Consider the following 21,098-nt stretch of genomic DNA (forward strand, 5'->3'; position numbering starts at 1 on the left):
AGCATTCTCCTCAGCAGAACTGGGGTTAAAGAGTCCTCTCTTTTTTCTTGGTTTAGACATATAGACACTGATCACATACACAAATAAGTTTTGTAAAGATCTATCACCATTACCTGAAAGAGATGATGTCGAAGTTACGAGTATATAGCCTTGCCATGAACATAGCCAAATCATTGGCTTCTGACCCACAGTTGGTTAGATAAACCACCTACAGGAGAATGCTTAGGATCAGCACAGTGCACAACCTTCTTGTTTGGCATCAGAGCATGTAACTTGTTAACATTATGAGCTATAACCCATCACTACCACAAAGTGACTTCACCGCAATAAACTTAGCGTTGCCTATACAGTATAGATGAGAACTAAGATCAAGCTGATCTACTCAGTGGGAGTACAGAAAATCTGTAACATTGAGTTGGAGCCTTCAGGTTTTCCTAAGATGGAACAGTGATTCAAAGAAAAATGAAAGCATCTGGGTCAAACTGGGCATGACTGAATAGAAATAACCTTAACACAGATAAAAAGGGCTGTACAGTGTCCCTGCATGCTAGTTACTAGGAGCGACATACACAGACACAACTGTGGACCAGAAGTGGCAAGCAGAGTTTGCTTACTGGGAGCAGATGATGATTAAGAGGATATCCTGAATACAAGTTTTCAGATTTGAAAACAGCTCAAATTCTACTGTCAATGCTTTTAAAGTTCATTTTCAGAAGTGCCTGAGATTCTCCACTGCTTAAACTAGGCAGCTGCTTTACATTTTAATTTTATTTTTAACTCTCCTTCCGTTTTTAAGATTGCGATAGCTTCATACTCTTCTAGTAGCCCAATTTTATCACCATTATTTTACCTGAAAGCAAAACAAATATCTTTTCTTCCTGTTTCTGAGCATACAAAACATGATATTTATGTGGTTTATTTATTTAAATGCCATTAAAGCTCACTACAGAAAGTACTGTCAAATAATTTTCACTGTGAGTTTTCATGAGATCAAGCAAATCAAAGTTGGCTACGTGTAAGAATAGTCAACATCTTAGTTCCCTCAGTAATTATTAAGCTGCCAATGCTGCCCCTTCACAGTGACAACTGGAGGGAGAGAACAAACAGAACTTGGGCTTGGGATATTATGGTTGTCTACATCTGGGTTGAAAGAAAAGGCCCTGAGGGTCATTATATTCTCTTTATCGGACAATTTGTAGTCCCCATACACGTCTTTTCTCCATACATATTGTGGCTCTCATTTGTTTATTTAATAAATAAAGACACCCCCTTCACCAGCCCCGCTCCTGAAAGAAGCAAAGTACCTTAAGTGGATCTGGGAAAAGAGAAGTTAGCTTTTCAGCATACTCCTGGATTGCTGGGTGCATGTAGATATTAGTGGTGTGCCACAGGCGAGCAAGCTGTTTCTGGGTAGCCATAGTTACTTTCCTGCACATAGCACAAGAAGAAACACAGGGATTCAATTCTACACACATGTGCATTCATACATGCACACACCTATCCGTTATTAATCCTGAAAATGCAGACACTGCACCATTCACCAGACGGATGAACAAGTAGACAAAACTAATCAATTCTTCAAAACACTGTGGCAACTGACCTTAATATAAGTGATACATGACAATTCAATGAATTATATTTTGGTCTTAAGCTCAGTGTCACAGACTAATGAAGAACAAAACCAAACCAACATAGGTATCGCTTCCTGTATTTTATAGCATAAATCAAATAGTAACACACTTACGGGTGACAATGACCAACACTGACAGTGACAATTCCAGCAAAGAGATCAAGGTATCTCCGTCCTTCATAATCAAACAACCACTGCATATGTCCTTGGTGCAGCAACAATGGCTTCTTGTAATACGTTCGCAGTGAAGGAGAAATATTCTTTTCACGAATCTTCCGCATACGTTCGTATGGATAGGACTGAGCGGAATAAAAGTCAGTATCTGTTTATGCTTTCTAAAGATCCAGACTAATGGAGCTGTAGTGGATCACATAGATTACACAGTTGCCTACAGTGGCTGTTCACAGAACTAAGATTTTAAGAAATTCTGGCACACAGAAGGTTCTACAAACCTCTGAAACTCAGTCTTTGAAGTAAGACTGCTGTTCTGCACTTACCTCTTCCTTAAAGTTTTTCAAATCAACAATGTAGCCATAAGTTTCACTACTGTCACACGCGTACATCTGGAGGTTATACCCTGGTTGTAACAGCATTGGTGTTTGCCCAAACAAACAAATTTTATATTTAATGCACTATTTATTGCAGATCAGCCTATCACTCAAATCTAATAATGCAGTCGTACTTAAATCCAGCGCAGTATGTATGACTTACTTTGTATTTTTCAGGTACAAAATCGCAAGGAGGCATCTTTGCTTGTGGGGAGACAGAGCTTTTCCATTTCTGCTGCCTAAAGGCAACTACAAAATAGTAAAAGAATTATTGAACACTTATCAAAGTGCACATATGAAAGAGTTTCTGAATAAACGTGTTCAGAAAACATGACAGCTATGGTCAAAACAAGCTTTGGTTGGTTGGTTGTTTTTTTCTTGTCTGAGGGATTTTCTTAGAGGGTAAACATAATTAACATCTTTGTGAAGGCAAAATATATGTAGATTTTTAAAAAAGGCACTTCTCTTATTCACTAGAACTCAGTTTTCAGTTTCATGTGGACTTTAATCTTGACAGAAAGAGACTTAAAAAAAAATAAAATCAGTTTTAATAGAAATTCTTTTCTGGGAGCAGCAAGAGCAGGAATCCTCTACAAGGGCATAAGCCAGGAGCCCAGGGTGACCACCACTCTGGTGGTGCTCGCCGGCAGCAGAGTACCGTCCCTACAGACCCAAACCAAGTGAGCAAAGCAAGGTCCACTGAGAGTGCCCCACGTCAGTGGAGGAGATGATCAGGTCCAGGGTCCACCCAGGGGGTCCAGTCAGGGAGCAGCAGCAGATGGGGCCAGAGACAAGGCTGTAATTCAGGTCCAAAGTCCACGCAGGAGACTGGGTCAGAAGCTGGACTGGTGGCGTGGCTGCCCCTCATGGCACAGCTGGGCCAGGGGCTGGAGGCTCAGGGCTGCACTGACACAGGGCTCCAGGGCAGCAGGCCTGTGCCTGGGGAGGCTGCTCAGGTGTGCTCGGGGCCCTGGCAGCTCCCACGGCCACCTGTCCTGTCTCCAGAATCCTACAAACATCCCGCTGTCCCACCTTTCATTTAACTGGAGGTGTGATTAAGCAGGTATCAAACAAAATTACCGTTTAAACACACTCTCTTTCTGCATCCCTAACATCTTTACCGAGAATGACAGATTTCTTTTTTCAATGTCTTAAGGTTTTAAACAATTTCTAAAACACATTAAAATATAAATGAATGAAGAATAAAGTTTCCTGAAATAAATGAGACAGACTCACTTCCCTTACAACCACTTTCAGCACTAACGAATTAATCATCTGCAGTGTCCGGTCCCAAGAAACAAAGAAGTTAGTAAGTTAGAGAAGTTCTGCCTTCGGACCTACAGTTACACCGAAAGGGCTTCTGCCCGCCCCCCCGCCACGTACAAACATGGCTCTGCAGTCAATCCCCCGCTTTCCCCGGGGGCTACAGGGAGGCATGCCGACCCCCGCCAGGCCTCCCCCGGCCTGCCCAGGGCTCCGCGCACAGCAGCAGCCCCGGAGGGCGAGCCCCCCGCCCCGGCCGCAAGAGCCACCGTAGCGCCACACGGCCCCGCGGAGCGGCTGCCCCCCCTCGCCGGGCCGCGGCCGCCCGAGCCCCCTCCCCCCGGCCGCGCCGACCCCCCTTACCGCCGCCCAGCGGGCGCCCGCAGCCCCGCAGCAGCGGCCCGACGCCCCCCGCCATGCCGCCCGCTCCCGGGGCAGCACCGCCCCCGCGCCTCGCCCCGCCCCTCGGTGGCCGGCCCCGCGTGCCGCCGGGCGCTGCCGTTACCGCGGCCTCGCGGGCGGCCGTTGCCGTTCGCTTTGGTGTAGACTCGGTTCTGTCCCACCCTGAGGCATTTTCTGGAAAAGCTGCTGCGGCGGCTGGCAGCGAGGGGCGCGTTGTACCCTACCGAGCAGCCATGTCCGTGGGGGCGCCGGCGCCCCCCTCACCGCCGGGCCCCCCTCACCACAGGGCCCCCTCACCGCAGCCCCCCCACCACCACAGGGCCCCCTCATCATAGGGCCCCCCTCACCGCTGCCCCCCCCCCCCCCCCCAGGGCCCCTCATCATAGGGCCCCCCTCACCGCAGGGCTCCCCTCACCGCTGCCCCCCCCTCACGGCCGGGCCCCCTCATCACAAGGCCCCCTCACTGCTGGGCCCCCCTCCTCACCACAGGCCCCCCACACACACACACTGCCGCCCCCCCCTCACTGCCGGGCTCCCCTCACTGCCGGGCCCGCTCACCGCAGGACCCCCCCCTCCTCCCTGCCGGGCCCCTCACCGCAGGGTCCCCCTTGGGGCAGCGAGTGTGGGGCACACCAGCAATACAACGGCTCATCAAGGGAAAAAAACCCCAAAATAACCGAAACAGAAGGAGGTTTTATCTTTAAATGCAGCCAGATGGTTAGGGAGAAACTGAAAAATGTGAGGGGTATAATTGATGACCCATTTCTTCCCCTTTGTTTTTCTTTATTTTTTCCCTTCCTTAGCAAAGAGTACTAGCACAGCCTCCTACAAGGGTGGGAAGAGCGGGAAGCTGTGTTGCCTTCCTCCGTGACCCTCCAGAAGTTCCCCATAATACTAAAAACAGATGTGTGATGGTGTTCCCTAGGACGCTAATGGGCATACACCTAACTAGAAGCAATTGCCAGTGAAAGGTATTTCACAATGGTCCTGGTGACCCTAGCTGTTTCCTAAGGCAGAAGGCTGGCGATGTCACCCACCCTGAGGGGCAGCCCCAGTTTTGCAGGAAAACTGCCTGATCCTGATGCAATGCCTCAGAGATTTGTACTTTCTGCTAGCTAACCACCACAGTGCTTGCATGCTTTAGGAGTCCCAAATGCTCAACCTTTCTCAATCAAACTTTACTTTTTCTAACTTGAAATTCTGAATTTCAGTGATGAAGATAATTTTCATCAACACAAAGATCCATAAAGAAGCGTGACTATAGCAGTTGTGACCTGGTGCATGAGCCATCAGTGTTAATTGGTTCAATTGCACGGTGCATGCAAAATGCATTAAACACATCTGTCACAGCACCTTCCACATGCAGAACAGGGGGAGCCCAGCCTGCAGACTGTGCTGGATGTCTAGCTTTTCCTATTTATATATTCTATGCTGGAACTGCTATATTTCATGGAGAAAGCTATAATTTGTGAATTTTATTCAAGAACTTATTGAATAAATTGAAATGCAAACACCATTGCAAAAAGATTTTACAATGACAAAAGATTGAAAAGCCCATCAGAAAAACGATATTGATCTTACGAGTGAAATTGCTAGTAGATTTTATTAAAGCCAGCATTTTCAATATTAAGAACTTAAAAAATGCATTTTAAAGCATTGTCCTTCAGATACACTTAGAAACAATGAAGAATTCCTGAGTAACTATTCTTACACCAGTATTCTCCAACCAATGTACATACTACATATGAAATCTACTTTCTATAGTTTTTTTTAAAATTTTGGAAATTTACAGAACATTTGGATCTGTTTCATAAAATAATTGTGCTTCAAGTAATTCTGTTGCTACAGCAATGACACTACAATAACTTGAATGTTCCAGATTGCATACACATTCTGAAACTGTAATGGAAAAAATGCCTAGCTTGTATTGCAAAGCTAGCAATGAAATGATTTATGCAAATGGAAGTAAGTTTGCATTAAATATTGGATCACTTCTTTCTCTGCTGGGAAGTATACCGTTTATTCTGCATATTATTCAGAACATGCAATTTAATTTATAAATATGTTTCTTTGTGAGAATTGCTGGCACAATTAGGCAAGGAGGTTCTAGAGACTGTTCCCTGCACTTAATGCCATGGCAGAAATTTGAACAAATGCAATTAGTTAATGGCTGGTGACAAATTTTTTCTGGGTGGTACTTTTTCAGATCAGCACCCTCAGTACTGCTGTATTTTACACAATGACTAAAAAAAATATGAAGCACAATATAAAGGTTTCAGAAGCCCAGATAGTGCTGAGTATCTCTCAGCAATATAATGCATATATGGAACAGATGGTTGTGCTATTCCAGATGATGAATGTTTTTTATAGTCAGAAAAAAAAAATACTTTCCAAGATGAAAAATAAACAACACTAAAGTAACCCAAGAGCTGTGAGTGTGGCTGAGCAGTAGTTTCCACTTACTTTTGGAATGAAGGACATGGGGATGAGAATTAAGAGTAGTCTACAGCATTATGAATATTACAAAGTACAGTTGGACATATTTCTGCACGGAGAAAAATCTGCCTCTTCCTAGACATATATAATTTTCTGTCCTACTGAAAGGATATGTTCTACAAGTGACTTCTATGAAGATTTCCAGCATCCTTTACAAATTCTACTCTGTAAAACAGACCTTTGCAGTCTTTCTAGGAATCGAAGTGAAATTTTACCGTTTGTACTGATGTCAAAACGAGGTAAAGGTACCCAGCAGCTCACAAAACCAGACCCAAAAGCAGCGTGTTTTTTTTTTTTTTTTTTTTTAAAAAGACAAATTCCAGGACAAGCAGCATCACAAAGTAGAACAGGATGTTAAACTTTCCAGAAATAAAAGAGGAATGTACAAAAAAAGACTTCCTTATATCTAACTGCTCTGCTCACCAATGTCTTGAGTATAAGCCCAGCTTTTAGCATATCAGCACTACAAGAGGTCACACAACTAATTCAGGTATTTTTCTTAATTACTTTTGACAGCTATAATAGTTTCTCTTAAAAACTTAGCTTAAATGGGATAGATGTATTTTAAGCCTGACTTCGTAATTTTCCGAATCTATCACCAAGACAGGGACTTTCTGATTAAGGAAAATGTTAACAGATACATTGTCACAGATACAAACTAAACAATGCCCAGAAATGCCAAGAGACCAATTAGTAGTATCCACGAAGTCCTTTTTTCTCTTGGACCTTCTAGGTCATTACGTTATCTTTAATAAATAAAAAATAGAAGAATGCTTAAGAATGATAGGCATATACGTGAGACTATGTAAATGGATAAATACCGCTCATCTGTAGATCTGTCTTACTAATTGAAGGTTGCTTTTAAATACAGTGTAGTACACTTTATTTCTCTTGATTTTTTTCCTTAGAAATATAGGAAATGCAACAGCAGATCGGATGAGGGGTCTAGCTCTCCAAGCATTCTGTTTGCCCAGGACCAGCATCAGATACGTGGAAGAAAGTCCTGTAACTGATAGAAAGTGCATGACAACTTCTTATGTACAGGGCTTTTTCTACACGTATATAATAGCTGATCTGTAGTAGCTGGTTTCAGCTTTTTACCACTCTTTAGTGTTTAATAAGGCTTTACTGCTTATGTGGACCGTCTCAGGTAGCTGTGCATATCCCCACTTTTGATATCACACTATTTTCTTCTCTTCCTTTTTTTTTGCACTGACTCATTTATCACTCCTCTCAGTTCTACTACTCATTTTTTCCTGTCTACTCTTACATTTGATCCTTTTGCGTCCATTTTCCACTCTCCCTCCCTCTGTCCTCAGCTGTAGTCAAAAATGCATGTTTATCTGCTCTGATTTCTCTCATTATCTACCTATGTACCTCCTATAGTGACTGTACTCCTCTTCCATTCTGCCACAGACACCATGTCCCTCTTCCCATCATTAAGCTTTTTCTGTCCCCATATATTATGTATTTCTGTATTTATCTTTGATATATATCTTTGATCTTCTGCTTGACATACACAGAAAAGACAAAGAAATTCCCTTATTTGTTTCAAAATTGTTTTCAAGGCAGGGCACAGGATTGTTCCAATTAATGTAATTCAGTCCATCTTTCCATATCCGCAGGAATGTGAGTCTGGAGGGTTTGGCATAGTTGAGAGAAGGGCTAGTCTCCATATTCACTCATTTAGGGACAGAATTTGAAGATTTACTTCTCAGGAACTCAGCTGAAAACAGGTCTTTCTAAATAGCAAGTACGGATAAATGCTTAGTTCCATTGCTGAGTTCCAGAATGAGAGCATCTCTGACAATGCAGCCCATTCAGTCCTAGAGCACTGAACACACAGGCAATGGCAAAAAACTTTTCAGCCCAGGAAAGGAACTGGCACTTGGCTGCCAAGCTGGTTAGTATGGCTTTCCCTGCAAGATGGATTTTTCTTTGTTATTTTTTCATATTAAAATATTTCATCTACACATCTGAAACTTCCCATCCTAGTACTACCAGTGTGAGACAAGTGATGATTCCATGGCAAACTGTTAGTTAACAAAAATAATTTGACCATTACAGATTTTTTAAAATCTTGATAGAATGATTCACAGTTTGACACACAATGTAAAATGCTTTTGTCTGCCTTTTTAAAGGGAGAAAAAAAAAAAAAATCTGAGGTAGCAATTTTTGAGAATATGATGCCTGATCTGATGACACTTTTTCATTTCATTTGTCTTTATGGCTTTGTAGAAGATGTCTAATATCTATCAACTGGCTTAGATGACTTCTGCTTCCTTGCACAACAACCTCAAATTGTTTACAGTTAATGAAAAATTATTAAATACATTGACGTGAACCCCACATATACAATGCTTCAGAGATCACAGATTCTGCTTATTCAGTTTGAACACCTGCTGTCACTACACTTTGAATACTTAAATGACATTTAAAGCAACTGTATATTTTCCAGCCATTTAAACAGAGACAAAATCAGCTATAGCACAAAATTCACTGCTCTAACATAAATCAATTACATATTTGTTTTACAGTTTGTTCTATAAACACGTACATACTTTTACTTGTATTATATAAGGTCAGTTTGCTGCATTTTTATTATATAATCTTTGTAGTTACACAGTATCATCATGATCATCCCTCAAGCCTGCATCTTATGTGACAGTGAGTTTTGGGAGCACATGCCCTGTGTCAATAAATCCTATTTCTTTAGAAGTCACTGAGACACTAAAATTATACATCAAGTCTGTCTTTGCTGAGGAAAAAAGTCTTAATTAGAAAATTTAGATAATGAGTCATATTTGTCAATACTGAAGAAAAACTGTTCATAAAACTAGTCTGAGTCCGAAGGAAAGGTAATTAATTAAAAAAAATGATTTAATGAATTTTATAAAATCAATTACTTCTAAAGAGCCTTTATGATTCCTTTTAGGGCTTTTATGCTATGAAAAGTAATTCATGCTTCAAGTGACACATGCATAAATTTGACATTGAAAACATCATTCAAACTTTTCAAATAATTATTCCAAGTGAGAAGGTTGACTAATAGTGCAAGAGCTAGAGGGCTAATCCCTGTTCCTCAGGTAAATTCTGTTACATAGTTCATTTCTCCATATATCAAAGGAGGTGTCCAGAGCCTGTTATTCCCCAGTGGTGTGTCATAATTTTACAATGTGTACAACTGCTGCAAAATCTCATCTATTTCCTTATAAAAAACTATTTCTTAAGAGCTCCAAGCAAAAATATTGTTGCAAACAGAAAGAATGAAGTATTTGAACATCCAAAGGCCCACACACTTAGCTGAAGGTTATTCTGATTTTACAGAACAGTAGTTTATTCCCTTCTTGATGTCCTTTCAGATGTTAAAGGGCATTTTCAGGTGTTGCTCCCACCTTGGGAGCAACAAGGTGTTTCGGAAAATAAAATCAGATCCAAGGGAAAAATAATCAACCTGCAGATTGGTCCAGCTTAAAGAATGGAATATGTTTATGAAAATTGTGTTCAAATTGTGTTTAGCTAGCAAATCCCTCAAAAAGCTTAGCTACCTGGGAGCAATGAGCAAATGTGCCTTTTCCACTCTGGCTGAATTTCCCTCTTCATAGAAAGCCATGTCTTTGGCATATTGAGACATTAATCAGCAAAGGTGGGAGAGAATCTACACCTCACAATGTAATTTAGGCTACAGCTATTTTGCAGCTTCAGTACCATTTTATGGCAAAGCATAGAAAACCTTCCACTCAGTTCTCTTTCTGTGTGAATTACTGGAGGTATGCTATAGTTACCAGCAGGTAGTCAGGATGAATCACACAGTTAAAATCTGCTAAAAGTTGTGTCTGTTTGCCTCAGGTCCAAAGTTATCAATATGACAGGAACAGCCTGCTGCTGACACTTATCCCCTGATTTCTTTGGTTTACAGCATCAGTGTCATCCCCTGTGTTTTGTTTTACCCTAAGAAATCCACTGCATAAGGAAAATCTTTGGGCTGTGGCTTGGTAAGATTCTATAGCCTCTATGCATCACAAGATGCATCACAGAAGGCCTGTAGCAGCATGCCTTTATGCGCAGCATTAGATATAGAAAACAACGGCTTGGCTCAGATATGGCTATTTGTGTAAATAAAGAGAATGTGCCTGATCCGGATCAGCTCTGCCAGATTCAGTCAGAAAACAGAAGTGTAAATGAAGCTCTGTCGGAAAGAGTATATTACCAACTGACATGCACGCACACAAGTTGCTGCCCTGCAAAACATTCCTGTTTTGACTGATAAGTTGGTAGTTTCTTTGCAGTACTTTTAGCATCTCTAGAAAATATATGAGATATACTACAAATAGTATATCTACCGGAAAATTGTCTTGTTAACTATAACTGAACAAAATTTTACATTTGGCTGCCCTCTGGAGTAGCCACTTCATGTCTTCAAGTGTTAAATAAGTGGCTGAATTAAGAATCTAAGACACCTCCCTACACATTCAGCAGAGCAATGAGATTGCTCTGATCAAGCTCTGGAAGTGGGCAGTATGTTGCCTGTGTAGAGGAAACAGACCTGAAATCTGATACCTAAAGTAAATGCTATAGTATACACTAACACATATGTTTACAGACACACAGGTAGCTAGTTGAAGTCTAAAGTCCTGCCAGCAGAAGGGCTAGGCAGCTCAGCTCAACTGATCTGTACTTGAGCGATTCCATGGCCTGATGGTACAAGGCAAGAATCTGATTTGCCAAATTAGATTGGCCACCTGGGACCTTCAGAATCTGAAAGTCTCTTTTGGCTGGGTCTGCAGCAGGTTACCTGATAGTGCAGGAAGGCTACCAGTGCGTAAAATCATGAAAAGCTGGAGGAATTTAAAGCTGTTCAGGAAGGACAAGTACAGAAGACAGCTTACCTATAGTAAATACACTTTCCTTCACACATACAGTACCATTCCCTTACCTTATGTTTCCAGTTTCCCCTGAAGCTAGTGATAACAGCTAAATACTTGGTCCGGTTTTAATCAGTCATCACTTGGTCATACTTTCCTGGAGTAAATTAAACTTTTGTTTCAAGAAGGAAGGACCATTGAAAGTTCAGAGCCATTCCAGTATCATTGTGATTCTGCCTTCCGTTACATGGAATATGAGGAATCCTCACTGTTCCCACTGCTGTTTCGGGGACATCTGTCCAGCCCAAGTACATGGACTCCCTTCCTCATTCCCACTGCTATTTCAGCAGAACTCTGACTCAGACTTTATGCCTTCTATCTTTGACTTTGGAGGCTGGATTCCAAAATTAATGTTGATAAGTTCATTATGAAAAACTTGACTTCAAACTTGCATTCCAGGCTCAAAGAAAAGTGCAATGCCTTAAGGATGCAGGAGAACACCATTCCATTAGTGATTAGCATCAGAGTACAAATTCAGTGGAAAAGAAGCTTTGCTCTCAAAACCGAGATTCTATTCTAATTTTATAATTACAGGTGATAAAAACATGTGAAACAAATAATTTATAATTCAAATAGTAATACATCTGCAATATATTAGAAATATAGTTTAAAAATTACTTCATATTAATTAGTATAAAGTTTAATTTTACAATTTGTCTAGAAATGGTAGCTTTACTTGTTACTGCTCTCTCAGCAGAAGGGAACAATAAAGTTCCTAAGTAGCTAGATAGCATTGGGAAATTAAAAAACATTTTATTTTGCTTTTCTTTTTTTTTTGATAATAGAAAAATAGCCATTAAAAATACATTGTTAAACATATGGACTTGTACTACAGTAGATTTGTATATTATGTACACTAAGGCAGTATATAAAATACTGTCCTGCTATTTTTTTTTGAGGTTTGTTTGGAGTGGGATATGAACGGGATGGAAAGTTTTCCGTCAGATTAAAACAAAGCAAAAACATATTTAGAAGGATTTGTTATTTGACTGTAATTTGTTTCTTTTTTATTTATGATTTCTATATAACAGCTCCTTTTTTCTTAAGGATTGAGGAAAATTATAAAGAAAACTTAATCTAGGGTCAGAATGTGTTCAGAAGAAAATACATTGTAGATGAGAATGCTGTTGTGCAATGATTTATCTATGGTGTACTGATTGACTCATGACAATTTTTATCTTTGTTGAATCTGCAGTATTCACTCAAGTTTAATCAACTAATAGAAGACCTGCAGTGCTGAATGATTAGCTTACAATGTATTTTTCATAGCAGGTAATACCCATTGCCTTATTTCCCTGTGTCAGAAATGTTTAATGATCCAATGTTTACTTCCATGATTATTACCTAAACCCACAGTTTGTTTCATTCTTTGTATAATACACATAGGAGGCTAGGCTTTTTTAAGGTACTGTTTGCTATGTGGTTTTGTTTTACTGTACCTAACTACTAAGTACGTACTGTACTAACTACTAATTATTTAAAGGAGGGCATAAAGGAAGATGGGTCCATATACTCTGATCCACTGGCCTCTCTTTTGCACTCGCTTGGAACTGTCAGACAGTAGCTCATATTTTTCTCAGCTTGACTTTGCTGAATGTTCCAAGATGTTTCCATTGCAGGTTCTTGAGAAACAGATGTGTGTTGCGTGCGTGAGTCTGGCATTAATACTAGAATATTATGGTCCACAACTGTTGAGACCTTGGTGTATTCTTTGCTGGTTCCTGGAACAGTGTATTTTTCAGTCTTTCCACTATTTTCTTTATGTTTCAGTACTACTGCTGGCTCCTCATCTTGTCTGACTTTGTGAACTTCTACATAATCCATTAGTTTAGGATTCAAAAAAGGTGACTTGTCATTAGGTCTGCTTTGTTTGACCTGCACTGTGGTTTGGTCAGTTTTGGAATGCAAATTTTCCATCTCTCTTTGCTTTTCCATGCCATCGTAGACAGTTTCAGTGATAGGATATTGTGACTGATGCTTTTCTTCATTTCCCACCAAAACTGGTGCAATGTTCACATTTGTGGTACCCAGTGTTATCTTAGGTGCATCTACAGTACTGTGGTAGGCAAACACAGGAGGCTGATTATTAGGTAACTGAGCTGCAGGCCATGTGGATGATTTTGTACTCTCATTGTTAAAAAGGAGTATTTTCTGTTCTGAGGCTATACATTGAGTTTCCCAGCTCCTTTTTCCTCTTTTATTTTCTTGGATGTCTCTTAGGTCTTGTCTTTGAAGTGTTGATGGAAGGGCATGGGACTCCCTGCACTTCTCAGAAAGAAGAGAAGGGCTGTCACAGCTCCCTCGGCCTGAGTCACTGTCTGTTTCCTTGAGTATCATTTTTGCATTTTTACTGGGATGACCATTGCCATGGCTTGACATGAGTTGCTGATCCTCACTGTCCTCTACCTCCAGATATTCTATCAGCAGTTCCTCACAGTCTGATGTTGGAGGGAAACCATGGCAACCAAGGGCACTCAATAATTCTTCAGATTTTCCTGTCTAAGGGCATAAATAAGATATATTTTTTCACTGTTAACCTTAGGGTTTATCTGACTAGAACAATTGTAAGCAACCTACATATTTAATATACAAATACTTCAATAGTTATATCACTAGACCTAAGCTGGATTTCTACTGCTGCAGAGAACAGTGGAAGAACAGAGGAAAATTTCTTTAGTTCCCTCACTGGGGAGACATAATCCCAGAATTCATGGTTCTAAAATGGGAGGACTAGGGAGCTTTCAGCAGGTAGGAGTCTCATGGGTTTAACAAGATGGAAATGGAGAATGATACAGAACCCATGTCCTGTGTCCCCAGCATGGCAAGAGACTCTGGAGAGTAACTTCCATGAGAACTGGTAGGAAGATCACACAGGCGTTGGCTCTTGTGGGGGCCCAGGGAACAGCTGAGATCACCAACCCCATTCTCAAATCTCCTCCTTGCTAGTGCAAGCCAAGACTGCCTCACACATACCATCCACATGATCAACCTAAAAGTGTCACTTATTTAACATTGATTGAATTAATTGAAGCTGGTTTATACTTTATTATGGTAATAGTGTTTGCTAGTACATAATTTGGAAAAAGTAAGTAATGGTGAATTCTTTTTGTGGTTATCAGTGCTACTCACCTCTAACAGATGTGTATCTATACCTTTTATCTTTGGTCCTGGAACTGGTGGTAGGATAAAGGCTATCATTCTAAAAAAAAACAGAACAAATACACAAGGTGTAAGTATGGCTCTTACCTCTCTATTTTTTCTCCCATTTCCTTGGAATGTAACTGACATTTTAAACACTTCTCCCATATCTGATACCTCCTTGTTGGACCTTTGTTTCCCGTCCAGCTCTCAAGCCAGATAATTTATAAATCCAGTTACAGTTCATGTTATGTATGTATCCTTTGATGTATGTATTAGGAAGAGAGCAGTACAAAAGTTATTCAACTGGAAAAGACACTGCTAATGTCTTTTTATTATCTTTTGTCCCTTAACCTACGGGTCTCTAGTATCCCTGTAACTTCATCACGGGCCAAGAAACAGCTATGTGGGGCACAGTTCAGGAGGACTAGTGAGCCTGTATGTACATACTTGACTGTCAACTGACTATTACTAAACAGGATTTATGATCATTGACTTCTGATGGCTTTTCCATCAACAGCTTCTATCTCTTTCTTCCACTCAGCCAGTATTTTTTGCAAGACTTGTACAAAAGTGATAATCTTTGTGACAACTTTCTCTTTCAGATTTGATTGAATTTAGCCAGTGTTCTGGGGAACTGACAGACAGGTGGGCAGAAAGACAATTTCATAATACAACCTTGTTTCCTTTAGGAGATCAGGGCAAAACCAAAAGGCATGTCTTCTACAGGAGCAGGGATACTCCAATGTTTGCAGAATACTTACATAGCTAACCAGGGTGGTCAGAACTAATAGAGACATGTCTTTACCAACTGAGAATTTAGCCTGACCTCCCTAAAGAACAGAAATACCTCTTCATCAGTTGTGAATTTAAAGTCAAATAACCGTAATTTATAGTTTATAAGAGAACACAAAACCTATAGGATATTGACTGAAATGTTAGAAGTCTGTTTTTGGAAAGTTTGCTGAGATTTTCAGCTCCAATTGTGAAATCGGTGACTTACCTGTACCCTTTCAAAACCATTGTCCAGCTCATGATTAAACATATAAGAGACGACAAGACACCAACGATGATCCACACAACCATATCTTTTACTCTAAAGTCTAAGAAACAAACAAAATTATTTAAGGACACACATCTAGCATATGCATAGTCAGCATGCAAAAAAAAAGTCTCAAATCACTTTTATTTTAAAATTTGATCTAAACTGCCAAATTTGGTATTGAACCTAGAGGCCTTTACTAGCATAGATGGAGCTCAACAGTCATTATAATACCTGGTAATAAATATACTTTTTATTATGGCACTGTACAGGAAATAAACTCTCTTGGAAAAATGGTAAAAAAGTGTATGAAGAGGGAAATTTTGTCACAGCCAGTTATAGCAATTGGGTTCAAACCCAATTATGCCTATACTTCAGTCATTTCATTATCAAATACATATCACAGAATTAATGAAATGATGGGTTAAATGATATAGGACTAAATATTTTTAAGTATTTCTATTGTAATGTGACACTTTTTACATTGAGGTGTTTATTTCAAATTCATTCCAGATAAAGAATAGTGAAGAGCTGTTACTGTCTGAAGGCAGTCACTCTTTTTTGTCTATGTATCAGTTTTAATGCAGCCACTGGGATTCCTTTAATGAAAATGACTTAATTGAAAACTACTTAATTAAGTCCTACCATGATGAGAACAAATGAGGCAATAAACAGAAAGGGCATGCTTTAAATAAGAATCAAAATCGATTCACCTTCTTAACTCCAAAAAGTAATGAAGTGGAAAGTTAACTGGGTGTGGTGCAGGGACTCTGAGAATTCCTGTACCTTAGCAATGATGTTCTTACCTGTTCTAGGGAAATTCTGGGATGTCAATCTGCATGGGTGCCACAAACAGCTAACAAAAGTGTAACGTGAACTTACATGTAATAAAACAATTACTGAAGGGATGTCTGGCCACTCACCGGTAGGGATCTGAATATACTTTTCTGAGCTCCATTCACTCCATGATCCATGGTGGTCTGGTTTGCAATGAATCTGTATAATGTACTTCTTTCCGGGATTTAAACTAAACATTCTATATTGTGTTTGCTGTCCAACAAAAATAGTCTGGAAATTAAATAAAAAGCATAAAATGCACATAGAATAGAGACATTTTCCTAGGAAAAAATCACAGCTAGGTTTAAGTCTTGATATTGAAGGTGGTAATATAGAATTAATAAATGTTATGCAGGCATGGGATAATCATACATTTATTTATTTCTGTGGTTCAGCTTTCTAACATAATTCAGTGCTAATGAGATCTGGCTCTGATATACTATGCAAATTAAACTACTACAAAACCACATCATTAGTATATGGCAAATAGGAACGAACTGTGGTAATGGTAAGAACTGCAATCGTGAGGAGAAGGAGGCAAGAAAGAGAGATGGGGGAAGAAAATTCAGAGAGAAAAGAAGGAATGTGGAGTTGGTGGAGCTGTGCAGGACAGTAAAAAGTGAATCTTGCAATGGCCAGGGGGCTTAGAAGTGCAGTGGCAGAGGGAGGAGAGGGGGAGATACAGAGATGGCTGGTAAGTATTGCAGCAGCCAAGAAGGGGATGCGCCCAAATACCAATAACTGGAGTCTTTGGTTTGGCGCCCTGTTTAAGTTGCAGATCCTGACTACAGAGAATTACTATTATTATGTGGCAATGACAACTATCACCTAATGGCCATTTGTACAAATTTAAATGATTTTACATAATGTCACTGAGCTTTCTGTTACCTGAGAAGTGCTTGTGGTTAGGAACAAATTATCACAAAAGAAACCTGACTAAATGAGAATGAACAATTTAAACTGTAATGCCAATATGATTAATGTATAATGGCCACAATTACAAAGGAGTACTTTATCACCTGCTATTGCACAACAGCATCTGAGATACCTGTATTCTCAGCAGGAAATTGTAGATCACAGAAGTGCTTTTGAAAAATGATGAACTATTCAGTGTGTTTACTTCATTATATTCAGGCATGGGACCTGGATGACAAAATCTAATTGATCAGAAAACATCACCTAGCACAAACTTGAAACATCCTTACTTCCCATTCCTCTCCTTCTTCAGGCTTTAGTCGCAACTCATATTCAAGGGTAAGCCATCCAGATCTGACATCAGCCAGTGGGGGTGGAGACCATGTCAAGACCAGATATGGTTTTCTATTTATTGACTTTTTTAATTCCAGAGTTACGTTCACAGGAGGATCAGGCTGTACTGTTAAAAATCAAACAGATGACAATAGTCTAAATGATTTTTTCATTGCATCTTAGGACGAAACACAAAATGGTGTGAGTGGCGAGTTGCCACCTCTGTTGCATCTGTCTAGTAATTTAGAACTGGTGCTGGCATACAGGGATCAAGCGTTTCCTGATAAAGTAAGCATGGATTTATGAATTTGAAGAAAAAACTGAAGAACAGTAAATATGTTGAGTTCATGTTGAGATTTCCCTTAATCATTTATCATCAGAAATATTTTTTTCTTGTATTACCATTTATTGTTGCTTTTCCCCACAACAATGTTTCAAAGTTAACAGCTTTAATGCTGTGTTATGAAAGTTGGGGTTTACCATAATCTTATCAAATTTGGTGTATATATTTAGGAATGCTTAAGCCACAGATGTAGCTGATGAAACTTGCCCCCTTCATCTTTCACATTCAGAAAATGCAACAGCATAATGCCTACATGCATAGACAAGGATGTTTACAAATAAAACAAACCAGTAATATTAAAGCCCTGCCTATATCTTAAAAATAAATTGAAATGGAATCCAGGTTTCTGCTACAGTCAGTCTTGCAGCTTAGTTAGTTCAGAGGTAGAGCTTCTGCATATTGTGCATGTATTTTGCCACTTGTCTGATGCGAAGCTTCATTGAGTAGTCAGGGCATAGAGGTAAAATGTAAAACTTGTTCTCCAGCAGCCCTTTTCCAGTTGCCAGACTCTAGGCAGCCAGATCCTCGATAACAAAATAGTTCTCTGTCATAATATTCCACTCTTTCAGAAAAAAAAAACCAAATACTTGTCCACAGTCACTCTGTGGAAAAAGTCTGAGGAAAGAGATTATGAGTACACTGCTATAAAAAGCACTAATTTAGCTTTGCTTGGCTCTGGAAATACTTTTAGGTAATCAAATTTAAGTATTATTAGTTAAAAGATCAATTTGATTTCAGTTGCTGGTAAAGTGGAAAAAGATTTTAGCTAGATGATGTTTCTTGGGGCTTGACTGAAAGAAATACGGAAAACCAATAAATAGTTATTTGAATGCAGCTTTAAAGCTTTCTGTATTTTTAGGCTTCCTTTGAAAATAAAATGGCCAAGGGATGAATATTGATTTATTACTACAACATATAAGATCTTATTTGTTCTTATGAGTTTTTAACTTGGATATAATACTGTATATGACAAAAAGCTGGAATTAAAATTCTTGGGTCAAAACCCGTAACTTGAATGATTTGGTTCCACAAAAATACTTTTTATCTCTTACCTATGTAAGTCACATCCACATAATGAGGATCAGAGACTTTACTTCCCATTTCATTAGTTGCCTTCACAGTAATATTGTATATGGTCCAGAAAGATGTATACTTTTTATTGAAGTAGCATGAATTGGGGCCTGCAGTTCTGTAATCTGGACATTCATAAACCTGTTCTTCTCTGAAATGAAAGAATCACGGTGATTAGGTTACACAGACTAAACCACCCTATTTGTTTACCAGTAATTCAGCATTATTTAGGGCTGGATCAGATTTCTCATGCCTAGCAACGTGAAGGAAATCAGAAAACTACTTTCGGACTAAGCAATCATTGGACAATTCCAGACACCGTAGTAAACATTTTACCCCAAAATGAACACTATAAAACCTGAAGAATTTAGGCTGTTGTAGATGCAGCAGTGGGCTGGTAGTGCAGCCCTTACTTTTCTGAAAGCCATTGTCCATTGCATAGCTCTTACAGGTTCCAGAGAGCCAGTACGAGTGATTGCTGAAGTCTTCTAACCTAGCTATTAACAACTGAGTTATTTCCAATGTTCATTTCACACTTGCATTATTTCTGCATATTAGATTGATATGCTTTCAGAATCTATTTTGGTCTTTCATCACCTGTTCCTCAAAAAAATCTACTTTGTACCTGTCCTCCAAATCCATTCCCAAGCTTCCCAAAAGGAGTATGTAGTACTAGTTTCCAAGCTCCTCTGAGATGCACAATAACAAAAAGAAAGTTGTGGATATGGACCTCACACTCTGTCCTGGCTGGCTGGACCAGTACCTGTCTTTTTCCATAGAGTTCCAGAGAGTTTTTCCTGGCTCTCAGCTGACTAGTATAGAGCTTAACATCCAGTTAGGACAGTGCAAGGTTTACCAGCGCTGGGTGAATGAAAAATAATTCACAGGACCACCCCAAAAAACTGACTACGTCTTTAAAATGAATGTTTAGCACTTGATCTAAGTTCCAGGACCTAAATTACTGGATGGAGTTAGGAGACATTCATGGCCTGTGAATACTTATACAAAATAAGCATTATCACAAGATGACCCAGTATCTGGTCATTTTGGAAAGCTTTACATCTGGGGCTACATGGGCGAATTGCTACAGGACTGTGCATTTGTATTGTGTCCTATTATGCAGTTGCTGTGCATTGGCAACTTTTAAGGCAGTCTATATTTCAAGGCAGAAGAATCCACAGAAATAGGAACCTAACATAAAGAGATCCTTTTTCAACCTTAAATGTGTTGCTGCCAGTGCTATTCCTGAATATGTCACTTGGAAAAAAACATGTGGTATGGAAAACAACATCTTGTAAATGCCAAACCAATCAGGACTGATTTTCCAGGTCCTCCCAATAAAACACTAATTATACACAACTTATTACCCTTCTTTGGTGTAAAGCAAAGTGTGGTTAGTAGGATGTCCTCCATCCGCACCAGGTTTCCACCAACAAGTAAATGTTTCTTTTTCTGGAGAACGGCATTTTATTATTGTAGGCTTTTCAGGAAGTGACTCTCCTGTAAGAAATAAAGAAATTAACTACTTAATAAGTTTAATGCATTAGGTAAACCCTGAATTCATTAAACAATGTCAAGCAGAGCACAGGAAAATACTTTTTTCTTTTCTACAAGGAAAGGCAAGATTTTGCTTCATATTAGCATGAGAAAGGAAGAACAGTTCAGTGGCTAGGGCAGAAACTTGCTACTTTAATATGAATTCAAAATCCTTTCCCACTGCAACTATGCTGAGGAACTATGTTTTTGTTCCCTGACTATGGCTCTTCTGTACCCCCGAATCTGATGAGTGCTCAAATACTGTCATAGCAGGTTCTCTGCTATCCAATCTATTTTCTACATAAACCATTTTTCTTCAAAAAGTGTGTTTTAAGACACTTCTGACTGTTTAAAAATATGCTGTCATTTGTTTTAGCTTTTACAGGAAACAAATGAAGACCGTATGTGTTTGCCTATTTGCTCATGTCCCTGCCAGTAGTTCTCTTCTGAAGTACCTATGCTGATCTGCCCCCAAAGATACAAAGCAGCAGCTCTCCTATTTCCTGCAAAGCAATGTTATGCTCAGTACTCGGGCTACTGGATTCCTGATGATGTTTTTATAGACTCAGGCAAAGCACTTAGAGTAGGGCAGAAGAAAATGCTTATATTTTCAATAAGA

At 39.6% G+C, this 21,098-nt stretch overlaps 2 protein-coding genes across 2 annotated transcripts in view; both read right to left on the minus strand.

The window, feature by feature from the left end:
* AGXT2 (alanine--glyoxylate aminotransferase 2) overlaps positions 1 to 4,114 on the minus strand; it is a 15,605-nt gene extending 11,491 nt beyond the window's left edge. Inside the window, exons 1-5 of the mRNA XM_080372149.1 lie at positions 3,805 to 4,114; positions 2,342 to 2,427; positions 1,745 to 1,929; positions 1,305 to 1,428; positions 114 to 208 (exon numbers count right to left, since the gene is read on the minus strand). Of these exons, the coding sequence (XP_080228275.1) occupies positions 114 to 208; positions 1,305 to 1,428; positions 1,745 to 1,929; positions 2,342 to 2,427; positions 3,805 to 3,859 (545 nt within the window). The 5' untranslated portion in view covers positions 3,860 to 4,114. The remainder of the gene's footprint in view (positions 1 to 113; positions 209 to 1,304; positions 1,429 to 1,744; positions 1,930 to 2,341; positions 2,428 to 3,804) is intronic.
* A 319-nt stretch (positions 4,115 to 4,433) lies between these two features.
* PRLR (prolactin receptor) overlaps positions 4,434 to 21,098 on the minus strand; it is a 148,040-nt gene continuing 131,375 nt past the window's right edge. The window contains exons 10-16 of the mRNA XM_080372142.1: positions 20,311 to 20,443; positions 18,925 to 19,094; positions 17,487 to 17,656; positions 16,368 to 16,512; positions 15,406 to 15,505; positions 14,394 to 14,463; positions 4,434 to 13,763 (exon numbers count right to left, since the gene is read on the minus strand). Coding sequence (XP_080228268.1) covers positions 12,738 to 13,763; positions 14,394 to 14,463; positions 15,406 to 15,505; positions 16,368 to 16,512; positions 17,487 to 17,656; positions 18,925 to 19,094; positions 20,311 to 20,443 — 1,814 coding nt within the window. The 3' untranslated portion in view covers positions 4,434 to 12,737. The remainder of the gene's footprint in view (positions 13,764 to 14,393; positions 14,464 to 15,405; positions 15,506 to 16,367; positions 16,513 to 17,486; positions 17,657 to 18,924; positions 19,095 to 20,310; positions 20,444 to 21,098) is intronic.

Source organism: Falco punctatus, assembly GCF_963210335.1.
Source record: "Falco punctatus genome assembly, chromosome: Z".
NCBI lineage: Eukaryota > Metazoa > Chordata > Aves > Falconiformes > Falconidae > Falco > Falco punctatus.